We start from the raw sequence: 12,757 nt of genomic DNA on the forward strand, positions 1-12,757 counted from the left end.
ATTTTATTGGAGGAAGAGAGTAATTCTTGCCAAAACTACAGCTAAATCACTAGAGACAATAAGATAAATCCTGAATTTGATGGGGTTTGGTTTTCTTGTTATAGCTAAAGGAACTCTTAAGGAGAAGATAGTAGGCTAAAACAAGAGTAAAGAGAGAAATTATTTATTTATAACACAATAGGAACACTGTTCACAGTACATCATTAACAGGGTGACTACATAATAAGGTGATCATAAAAGGGTGACTTAAAAAGCTGGTTAAAGACAAGGCATAGATTATAGGCTAGTCATGGAAACTAGTAGGCTTTTTCCTCCCATAAGTAAAACTGCACAAATAAAGACTGTCTCATACTGTTTCTGCAAAGGTAAAAGATTGATTTACTCAATCTGTACATTTTCTTTATATTGTATAAATTTACCAATACTTAGATTAACGTTTTCATATAGTTTATGATGTTAAATTTAAATACAGTATTATGTCTCATTAATTTAAGGTGCAATTTATCAAAATCTACAGTAAATATTTTCTTCTTAATCAGTTCTCTTTGGCACACTTCTGGTCTGTCTAAATACAAAAGCGTAGGATTGAATCGAGTATATAACACTGCAGGTACTTGGAGGGTTTTTTGTTAGCAAATGAATGTGATTTTATGCTTACCACAACCTTATTCGGAAAGAAGTAACTGTATATGAATTTCAGTTTAATTTGTATATAAAATGGCTAACCAATGTGCAAGGCAGAAAAAAAATTGTTACAGCAACTCCTCCTTGAGAGAGTGATTTTTGCACCATGGAAATCTTGTATAAAATGTTATAGAAAATGAAGATTTTTAATGAGGAAGTTCTCGGTGCTTCTTATTTTACAGCAAGCCACCTGAAGACATGATTTTCTAGGTCCAGAAATGGTTCATAAGATACAGCTTAGCTGACAGGTTGGCACTGTAGTGGTGTTGCAGCTATAAACTTGCATGTTCAACTGATAAACTAAACCAAAGAGCCAAAAAAATAATCAGTCTGTGTAAGAAGTATAATGAAAGTGGCTTCTTTCTATGAGAAAGGTATCTTCCTATATTCTTGATATATGTGTATATATATATCTATCTGCTTTTATTGCAAGGAAGAAACATTTAGAATTTGCACTCTGCACTTTTGTCTTCATGACCTCTTGGCTGATATAATACTGGGCTGACTAATACTTTGTTAAAATCATAAGTGGACAACAGAAAATGGACTTCTGTTTCTGATGGAAATGTACGAGGAGGCCATCAAAGTTGACCTAAATAGATAAAGTATAATTTTACAAAAACTCTTCAAATGCCAGAAGAGCAAGCTCAGAGCAATTTAATGCACATCTGAAGGCCAATACCAGCAGCTGGCATTCACATGAAAGGTGTGAGGAAACTTGGCTACATAAATACTGGACCTCTTTCAGTGACTAATTATTTCACAATTGAATGAAAACTAAAGCCTATTTACAGTAAAATGTACTTATTTCAAGGCCCTTCTGGTCTGTTTTTTCCTGAATCACACAAGTAGTATCCCCTCAGCTGCAGAAATTTGCTAATTTTGGCAAATGATCAAGTTACAGGAGTTGTCAAGTACTGTGCAACCTGTTTAGAAGGCAAGGATGTAAAAAGGGATTTCATATAGGTACTTTGTGATGTGGTAATGTATAATGTATGCTGTGCTACTCCTGAGTAAAACACATTTTGCTGTCCCAGCTAATGACCCATTTATGAGCATGCTGATTCTAGACAGGCATTTCACAGCCTCAGGAATAGTATATATTCTGAAACAAACAAACAAAAAAAAAGTATTTTACAACTGTCTTTTTCTTTAGCCTATCAGTAAGGACTAACAATGGTGAGTTCAAACTGTTGAGGGAGATGATGAGAAGGGACAGAACTGGTAAGGAGAATCAGAGTCTGTGTGGTAAATCAGCTGTAAGTGAGATGTAATTCATTCTCAATTTCCTTTAAGCTTTTTGAAATATTGCATATGGCCATCTCCCTTAGTGCTCCTGTTTTATCTGAAAGCTACTGGCTTTAGAACTGGGATGTCTGTGTGAAGGATATGGTATCAGATTTATCTACAGCAAAGCCTCCGTTGATGTAAGATTTCTTGGCCTGTGTTTCATCATTATCAAGTATTCCTGTTTCCAAGGCAAAAGGATTGACTATGTTGACTTCAGAGGTGACATCCATCTGCTCCAGCTCCTTTTTGGAGAGCTTCTCCACTACTCCTGTACCAAAGGCATCTCCTAAGACATTCACCATTGTTCTGAATCGATCCCTATGGAACAAAAAAGTTGTCAGACAAACCATTCAGTTATTTAGAAAATCCTTTTAGTAAAAGTAAAGTACTCTAGCTCGTGCAGCACTGTTTTCTTCCCAGTGCAGATTTAGGTAATTATTCAATTAAAAGAAAATAGTCTTTTAAAACAAGAATCAGAATTTTACTCACAGGTATTTGAAGAAGCATGGAGTAATTTCAATGAGAAATGATTTTGTACAGGACATGCAAAACTGCAAGTCATGTCACTTGTCTGTTAGAGCAGTAATTCCACTGCTGTGGCATAGCCTTACAAAATGCTGGAAGGATCACCTCTCAGGCCCCTGAAGTATGCTACAAAGCTGGTTCTCTTCCCTGTAATGATAGACTGTGGGGTGCAGCAGCAGAGTCTGCATTGTGCCTTTTGTCATTCTAACAGTCATGTCCTCAGCCAGAAGAGGACCTAGCCCAGTATTCTGGCCCAAAACTGGAAAAGGGAAAGGCCTGTCTTCTGTTAGCTTCTCCTTATTAAAGGACTGAAGCACAAATCTGTACTAAAAAAGTCACTGAAAGGAATATGATACTCCTGCACTATTGAAATGTGACATGCAGGCCTTACAAACCTGCTGCTACTTGGCAGAGGAACAACAAACCCTTGCAACATAACAAAGTTTGAAAATCGACATGGAATTACAGTATGGAGAGTGGAAGGGTATATATACTTCCCTGTTTTTCTTTTCAGCTACAGAGCACTACAAAGGCTCTGTGGCCGAACAAGTTTCTCTTTCTGCGCAGAAACATTGAGGTAGATATAGTTATGATATTTCACAATACTTCTACAACTGCTGAATTCTAGTGCTAAAAAAGTTTTCCATGTGCAACAAAAATATATGTTAGGGAAAGGAAGAGAGAACAGTAAAGATTCTAGTAGGATCAGTGTGACAGGTGAGGAAATCAATCTGGAAACTCACCTGTTATAATAGCACTATTCTATTTTATTTAATTTACACTGCAAAACACATCTTAGTCTGAAAAATTAATTGCCTTAATTAGAACCAGAAACATCTTGAATTATTTGTATGTTTCATGGTGGAACAAGTACCTTCTGTGTACTAATATTGTGCCTAAAACCCACAAAAGCTATGGACTTCTAAAGTGGAGTAAAGATCAGATCCATAAAGTCATGATTGCTCTGAGAAATAGGGAATTGTTCTCTTTCTCTCTCACTCCCATAAGGTAAGTAGAGGGCATCAAATGAAATTATTAGGGTGTAGATGAAAACAAACAAAATTCAATTATATCTCTGCATCATTAGGATGTGGAATTCATCTCCCTAGGACTTGTGGAAACATGGGTCCCAAAACAATGGGGCATTCATAGAAGAAGAAGACAAAAATCACTTCTAACTCAGGAACTCTCTGCTCTGCAATCTTCAGGAGGCTGGGCAAATACTTTGGAAAAAGAACCAGTATACATTTGTGCTGTTCTTAGACTATTTAGATACTTGCTCTGAGCCAGTGGTTTGTACTGATCTACACTATCCTTAAAAACATTAAGTGCCCCCTAGGAATAGAAGAGAGCTGGAAAAAACAAAATTACTGTGGAGCACAGCAAACAAAACTATTAGTCCCTGCTGCAGACAGCTGACTGGGAGAATGTACTTGTGGATGGAACTGGTTCGTTTGGAGAAATTATGCTTATACATAAATTGAATTGATTCTTGGATCCATACAAGAGCCCTGATTTTCTGGAGACTGGCATTTCTCTCTACTTGTAAAACTGAGTTATATAATCAAATAAATATATCTGTGAAATACATAGGTTGCTGCCAGAAATCCTTCAAGAATATGACTGGAAAGGGCGGAGGAGGAACAGCAAGGCATTTATCTTGAGTGTAAATAAACCTGAAGAAGACATGCAAATATTATTAAATTATTAAGATCACTGGATTGATACCAGTGAAATGTCATCCATGCAAACTGCAGGTGAAAAAGACATTGGGTTGACCAATAAAGCTCACACAGTTTAGGAGGCAAAAGAACTGAAGTTATACTAATTAACTTGTGAATCCTGTTACCCTATGTATCATGGGACAAAACTTGTATTTGTCCCATGATTATTGATAGCCTTCTGACCTCCAGAATGCACTCTGTGATTCTTTGGGCTTTTGCCAAAGTGGCAGAGATACACATTGGTGTAATTTGAACAGAAAAGATTTCTGGTGAAAAGGCTTCTTTCCAGAAAGAGCAGATGAATGTGATGGAGAGGTTTTGAAGCTCTGATATGGTTTTGATTAGGCATAAGAATCACTTTCCAGATTTAGGTGTGTGCTTGTCAATTGATGGCTGGGCCAGTGCTCTCAGTGAAGAACAGCCCTAGCAAAGTAGTGCTGGCAGCATACATCTGTGTACAATGTGCTATATATGTGCATGTGGAATGCAGGGTCAGTTTTGCTTTGTTCGTAAGCATAATGTTGTGCTCCACTGCCAGCTTATGGATATTATGTGCTTTGCAGCTTGTGGCTACATTTGATTTTTATGAATGATGTACGTGTTTAGCATGTAATGTAGTGGCATCTTTGACACTATAGAGACATTTCTTGGTACTGTCAAATTTGTCTTGAGGATGATGCTCATGATTTATTAGTGCTGTGACCACTACTTTAAGGCAGAAGGCATCTCTAAATGTGAGGTTATTCACTGCCATCCCATGCAGTAGGACTTCTCTCACAATCAAAGCCATTACTGCATTCACCTCTGAACAAGCCTGGCCATAAGAATAATCTTTGTCCATTTTCTGCAACTAAATGATGTATTGCTTTCTTTGTCAGACTTACACATTTCTGGGCAACTTATGCAAACATAAAAAAAAAGATAAGGAAAAAGAAAAAGGAAAAATTATTAAATATGAGATGCCTTAAACTTACAGAAGCCAGTCAACTGCAATGATCAGAGTAACATCCTCGGCAGGCAGGCCAATGGCACTCAGCACAATCACCATGGTAACAAGTCCGGCTTGGGGCACACCTGCAGCCCCGATGCTGGCTGCAGTAGCTGTGACACTAAATCCCAAATAAAACCCAGAAAAGGCGTTCAGAATACATGTTACTCACAGAAACTCTGTTTTCTGGCACAAATAGTTTAATTTCACTGCAAGAAAGAAACCTAAATTTTTCAGTTTTCCTCTTGAATAGTATTTACTCAAAGTCTGGTGTCAAGCTTATAGGACAAGACATGTTCTGATGTACTCTTATGGTTACAGCAGAATAACAGGCAGCACATTTCTAGCAAGCAAACTAGATGGATCAAAGTTAGAGGCTGAGTCAGGTTTGCAAGTGTTTGCAGGGAAGAATAATGGTAATCTTCATAACAGTACTGTATACCAGCTGCATATTCTGATCCATCTTACCTCCCCACCAGGTTGCACTGGCTAGGCCTTGGATCAAGAAGTGAGAATATTTGTTATTTCTTGTGCTGTGAATGATAGTTTAAACTTTCCCATGGCGTATCCAAAGTTAATGTACCACTTACAAAAAAGCTCACTTCCCACAAAATGCATGTGATGGCTTTAGTCTTACCTAATGGTAACTATTTGGCCAATATCCAGTTCTAAGTCATTCAGCTGTGCAATAAATATGGCTGCTACTGCTTCATAAAGAGCAGTGCCATCCATGTTGATGGTAGCTCCAACTGGAAGAACGAACCTTGTGATTCTTTTGTCAATCAAGTTTTTTTCTTCTGCACAGCGGAAGGTGACAGGCAAAGTTGCTGAACTGGCACATAATGAAACACATAAAATAAGTGAAGACAACAACACACCATTTCTATTATGCTTACTTTTGCTCAGAGCATGATCTGCTTTATGACTCAAAAGGAGATCTAAGGAGGAAGGAAGGCTGCACCATGAAAAGCAAAACAACTTTTCTTATACTTGCTAATTATTGGAAGAAATAGCTAAGTGTTAGTTGCTCTCAAAATTACATGGTAAATTGCCTTGTTATACGCAGTCACAAAAAATGTTCAACAGCTTAAATGCTGTCAAGTCTGCAGCTAATGAACTGAATGGCAAAGAACTGCCTCCTCCAGGGAGAGGCAGACTCTCGTTTGGTGTAAGGCTAATACACTCTGTAGTGCCCTTTGGGTACGACAGAAATAAAGATGAGAACAGTATTTCAGCCTCCAGAGGACTGAGAACTGTCCAGCTGATATCAGTGCTTTAAAAAAAGTAGCAGTAAAATCAGAACAGATCATGCAATTACTACTGCGTACATTACAGAAAAGATATTTCTTTTGTTTACCTGGAAGAGATCATGAGGGCTGTCAGAAGTGCCTGAGCCATCCCCATGGCAAACCGAAAAGGATTTTTCCTTACTATTATTAAGTAGATAAGTGGCAGAACTATAACGGAATGGATTGCAAGTCTGCAAAATAAAATCAACTAGTTAAACAAATAGGTCCATCCCATTGTCTTTCTTTACTAAGATGGTGATAATAGGTACCCAGCTCTGTCCTCAAGTATACTTATGAAACACTAAAGGTGACTTTAATGACACCTAGGTGCAAAATTTAGAGAGAATGCCACGTTAATAAAAAGCAGACTAATGCTTTTCTACACTTCTTTTGGAAAGGAGAGAGAGACCATATATGAATTGCCTCTCTTTCCTAAGCTAAGCAAGAATTGACTTGGAAAAATTTTAAACTGATAAAAATGAGAAGCCTAAACTAATACATAATATTTAAAGTGATGTGCAGAGGATGATTTGAAATAACACTAAAACACTTCAGTCTTCTCCCAAATCCTTACAATGCAAACCAGAGACAAACCAGAAAACCAGATCAAATTATTATTCTCAGTTTGTCTGCCCTTATTACAGACAACGTTTTAAAAATGTAAATATGCTTTCCAGTCAGGGACAGATGAAATGCACAGCTTTCTGCAGAAACTTCAAATATAAGATAAGAAATGCATAGTCATGATGAGTGGACCAAAGCAGCATCTCTTCTGCCCTTGGACCCTTGTTATCTCTCTGTAAGGCTATAGGTTGCATTCTCCTCAACCCTGGCCATTGGACAATTTCCAACACCCCAGTATCCTACATAAACCCCATCTCTGCCCAATTCGGCAGAAGAGCTGTCACTGGAAACTTTCACAGGAGCTGCCAATAAAGCCACCGCTGTGGAACTCCACACAGACTCCTCCTCTCTCTATCCCTGAGTCTGCCACAGGCCCTTATGAGCACAGAGTGAAATCACTTATGAGCTGAATTCACCAGAGCTGAAATCACTCCAGAGTTGCTCGCTAAGTTGCCTGTGGCTGGGAGCTAGCCTGGGGAACCCAGACAGGCTGAGCTGATTAACATAGAGCTATCTGGGACACCTATGGCAGCGGCTGCCCGGGGGGCCGGCTGGACCCCTGGGACCCCAGACTGCAATAATCAGCTTTTCATAAAAAGAAATTATAACATTGCCTGGAAACATAAACCCAAAAACTGTTGACCTTGGAATTTTTATTCTGTCCTCACAAAATGTTCACGTGCACATTCCTGTGTTGTAATAATGCTTTATGGTTTCAGAGCAGTTGATAAAGATAGCAATAAATCATGGTACCATTTGTTCTGCCAAAACCAGACAATTAATAGACCAGTAGTCACAGTACAGAAATCCACAACGGCAAAAATCACCCACAAAACCTACATATTTGTTTCCTCAGAAAAATCATCTTTTTAAAAGGAACAGGCATTAAAGTTTTCATTCTATATGAGAACATATTGTAGAATTGCAGAATCATATGACATATTTAGTGGAATGTAAATAGTTACATGCAACATGTCTTGATAAAATTTTGTAAATAACTCTAGAAAGAAATCTAGCAATTTATACATGCATCACGACAAGGCATCATTGTATAAATTGCTAGGTTTGTGACATGCCTGAGAGCAAACTGAATTCTGCAGAATATATAAGAAAAAAATAAAGTGGTATGGATGCCATTTGCTGTTATAATAAAATGTTAATGAGAGTAAGCATTTCAAGTATGTCTAAGTCTAAAAGCATACTGACTTAGTTATTTGAAAAATTTAGATCTGCAGCATGAACATGATGTTATTCAAAATATTTTTGTGTATCTGCTTTGCTACTACTGCTTTTCCCGAAACAAATTTGAAGCAATATTTATTTTTGTTCATAAAATGCAATTATCATCAAGCATCAGAATTTTTTATATCAAAATCATAATCAGTAATTGAAAATAGAAATTCTAATAGCATTCATTTTTAAGTTAGGCAGAATCATGTCCCTCAGAATCCCAAGCAGCTGTTTCATATCGGAATATCTCTTACAGGGATGTAGCTGTCTTGCTGCTTTCAGAAGAGACAAAGGCACAGGCAAGGAGAGTCTACTTGCTGCAGATTTTTTTTTTTTTCCCCACTTCAGCCTGAGTTCCCTCTGGCACTTAAATTATGCCTCTACTTTGGCTTTCCTCTGCTGTAACTTCCTCATCCTGACTCTGTAACCATTAATTGTGAGAGACTTGAGATACTTAATGGCACATTGCACCAAAGACACTGGGGAAGTCTGTTCCCTCATGGTGACCTGAATGAGACATAGAGATTAAGATGAACTGCAGACAATGGTGCATGAGTCCTGGTAGGGCTGAGGCTTTGAAAGAGCATGAATAATTAAGCTGGGAAGAAGGTGAGCTGGTTAGGGAGGTTAAAGGAAAGAAAGCAGAGGATAAGACAATTATCTTGATAAGAAATACAAGAAATGTTTATGATAACCTGTTATTTTCAGGTTCAAGCTTAAAAAGAGGATGATAAGCAGTTATAGAAGACACCAGTGAACAGAATATACTGCAGACAGAGTCAAACACATAAGAATGAAAACCAAAATGATGGTAGGAACAGCAGTTTTTAAGAAACAGAGAGCAACATTTCTCCTTTTTCATGAGAATAAGAAAAAAGGGTATTCTTGCAGGCTGAAAAATGTAGAACAAGCACCTTTTCCTTGCAGCCTATAGCCTTGTGTGTATGTGTCCATATCTGCTCCTGTGATCTGATTATAACATGCTCTCCTTGATGGTCAGTTTTGCAGAGAATACGCTGCTGTTAGCCCTTATCCACAATGCCTTAAGCAGCACTCATTGGAGGCTGCTCTGCAGGAGGCAGAAATGCTGCAGAGATCTACCTGAGTATCCATCAGGGAAAATGGTCATATTTGGAGGAACAGAGACTTTTTCTCTCCAAGGATGCAAATGTGCTCACTAATGTTTTTGATGGCACCTTGGGATCTACTTAAAATTGTTGTGCCTGTCAAGCCAATGGTTACCAGCTAAACAGGAGGCTATACAGTGGCAGTTTACTTTGCAATCAAAGTATTTGGAGAAGGCACTGTGTCTTCACACACATCTTAAGGAAAACTTGACTTGTCACAGTACAAATAGTAACCTGTAACCAGTAACGGATAGGTAAATAGTCATAAAACTTGCTAGCACATCTAAAACTAAAACTTGCTATCTGATGTAAAACTGAAATCAAAAGGCAGTAGTAATCCATTCAACATGTTCCTCCTCTGAATTAACTGGAGTTAATGACATAGAAAACCTGCAGAAGTAATACACTATCATTCTGTCAATAATTTCTATCAAGATTGTGGTGGGGGTGTCATTTATAATTTGTATAGAAAATATTAGAGTCTTGATTTACCATCTCTTGGTAAATATCAGCTTTTGAAACATGTAAAAATCTGACTTATTTTCCAAGTGCAAACAAATACTCATAAAAAACTGCAGAATGCATTAGATAAACATAATTTGCACTCATCTCTGTAACATTTTGAAAAAGTCATGAATCAGTGCTATTTCTGGAGCAGCAATTCTTATTTAGAAAGAAATTTTATCTCTGATTTTCAAACAGCTAGTCCAAACATACTGGCTTATAAATAAAACAAAACAACAACCTTGAAATAAATGTGCTTATCTAGTACAGATTAATGTGAAAACCACAGAGATCCTTCTTGACTATTATAAAGTACTTTGCATTTAAGACTAATATATTACCATTCTCTTTGCTTGGCTGTCAGAAAGTGTGTGAAGGACATTTGAAGAATAGCATGCAAATATATAAAGTGTGGGGAAAGAAACTCTTGAACAACTTTGGACCCAGCCTCTAGACAAAACATATATAAAACCTTAGTACACTGAAGGAATTATAGGAGTGGATACTAAGGTAATGGACCAAGAGTGCCTAGAAGGCTATGCTTCACTGAATTGGAAACAGAAATTTAAGCGCATCTTCTTGGGACTGTAATATCCATTTATCTGACACAAGAGTCCTTTGTAGGATAGTCTTCAGAGATATATAATAACCTGGTACTATTTATCATTTGGAGCAGTTAAGTTATTCTAAAATTCCACTGCTGAAAGGCTCCACATTGTGCAGGTGTAACCTCCTCCACCCAGACTGTTCTACATAGACAAAAATAATAGAAAAAAATTCCAACATAGCTTGGCTATGTTATTCAGATTGCCACTTCTCTTTTTGCAGCCTCCCCATCTACCCTAACCTTGAAGGAGGAATTAGCAAAGAGTGCCATCCCCAGGGCTTCTCTTGATGTCAGCTATCTGCTCAGTACTGGTGAGGGACGGGATCAGTCTCTTTGGCATCTTTTATTGCGCACTGCTTTTACTATGTATCTGTGTTCAGCAGGGAGTTTGGTCTGTGCTGCAACACCTTGGGCCCAAAAATTCCATGGAGGTTCCCAACATATATTTCACAATAATCCACATATTTTTATATGTTTGATAGGCTGGCAAGCCCCAAAAAGGTGTAATTCATAACCTCACCTTTAATACAATAATAAACAATATTTTCTTCAGCACAATCTGTGAAGATGAAACAGTGAATACAAGAAAGGAATTTGCTTTTTGGGTTTTGGTTTTTTAGACTGCAAGGCAGTGAATTTTTAGAACAGAACATGCATCCAGCAAAACGTAATGTTCATCCATCCTCACATAATTTTTACTGATGAGAATTTTTGTCTCTGATCTAGAAGCCTGGATGTGCTGGATAATTGAGTGGTAATCAACTGAGCTCCAAAACTGCATACATCTTTTAAGAAATGACATACCCACTTATTACTGTAGCCATATAAAGACCCAATTTACGAAAGATTTCCCAGTCCTCAACTTCTATTATCTTCCCAGCAATTAAAAACACGATACCAATTGGCATATACCTAGAAAGCAAAAATAAAGCTATCAAAAATGCATTCTCAGAAATACTGCATGTTCACCATGAAATTATTTCTCTCCTGGAGTTACTCTCACGGAGTAATATTTTAACACAGATAAAAAATGTGTTTTGATATCCTATTTCACAACAACAGAATTGTTTTTTCTTATATTACGTTATACATTGGACTTCATTCATTTGCAGCAAGGTTAGAACAGAGGTGATGAAAAAAGACTGGAAAATAAAAGGAAATGTAACTCTACATGTAGTCTAGGTAGTATTGTATAACTTGATGTCACAGAATACATAGAGTACACAGAAGTTGGGAAGGGGTATGGGCATATACCCTGTTACAGCAAATGTTCATGTGTAGCCACAGGCTCCCTGGGGGTGGAAGTGTGCAGGGTTGAGACCAGTGTCTGTCTAGTCTGTAATCACACACAGATGGGAAAGGTCTTCTGTAGTTACAGGAGCTGCCCTGCAGCACTGGGGGCTGAACAGAATAAAGTAAACCTGCACAAGGCCATGCCTTATGGGTTTGAACAGCTGCATAGACCACTGCCTATAGAAAATTCAAAGGAATTATCAGGAATTATGTTAGCACCAGCTCTACTGCATTCTTTTTTGTTTCCACAGAGCAGGCTGTCATAGAGACAAGTTATTACTCCAGAGCAGTATAAATTAATCTATAAATTTGTGAATATATAAAATGTATCCATTTAAACATAGAAATTATAAATTTATAAAATGTATGTGTGCTATCTCATAAACAAAATTGTATCTTACTCCTGTAAAAAGCAGAGACACCTAGTTTCTCTAAGCACTGAACTTCATGAAAACAGTACTAATTCCTCATACTTTCAGCACAAAACTCTTGTTTCAAACAACAGCTCCTGCATCTGTAGAAACTCAGGGAGCCTGTAGCCACAGCTTCTGGCACATGCAAGAAAATCGATAATCAATTTATAAGTAAATTCCTGTATGGCATGTGCTAAGTCTGGAGTCTTGTTGGTAATTTTCTGCAGACTGCGGCAGCCTATCTCACAGGGCTTTAACTTAGCCTGAGACTAAACTAGCTGCTTAGCACAGGACCAGTTGCAGAAATTAATTTACCTTTCTTTAAGGAAGCAAGAATTGTGCAAACCCTAGACAGGTTTGCTGTTTTACAGACATCTCAGTGTGCTGGGATGTAAGAAAAACCCATGGAAGGGTCAGACCTGACATGGTACTGGTACGAAATGTGCACATGAGCAGAAT

General features: G+C 37.7%; 1 protein-coding gene across 1 annotated transcript in view; it reads right to left on the bottom strand.

Annotated features, from left to right (window-relative positions):
* Positions 1–147: 147 nt before the first annotated feature.
* Positions 148–12,757, bottom strand: part of SLC1A1 (solute carrier family 1 member 1) — a 49,995-nt gene continuing 37,385 nt past the window's right edge. Inside the window, exons 8-12 of the mRNA XM_054004148.1 lie at positions 11,397–11,504; positions 6,569–6,691; positions 5,849–6,043; positions 5,198–5,332; positions 148–2,292 (exon numbers count right to left, since the gene is read on the bottom strand). Coding sequence (XP_053860123.1) covers positions 2,046–2,292; positions 5,198–5,332; positions 5,849–6,043; positions 6,569–6,691; positions 11,397–11,504 — 808 coding nt within the window. The 3' untranslated portion in view covers positions 148–2,045. The remainder of the gene's footprint in view (positions 2,293–5,197; positions 5,333–5,848; positions 6,044–6,568; positions 6,692–11,396; positions 11,505–12,757) is intronic.

Source organism: Vidua macroura, chromosome Z (assembly GCF_024509145.1).
Source record: "Vidua macroura isolate BioBank_ID:100142 chromosome Z, ASM2450914v1, whole genome shotgun sequence".
In the NCBI taxonomy this organism is placed as follows: domain Eukaryota; kingdom Metazoa; phylum Chordata; class Aves; order Passeriformes; family Viduidae; genus Vidua; species Vidua macroura.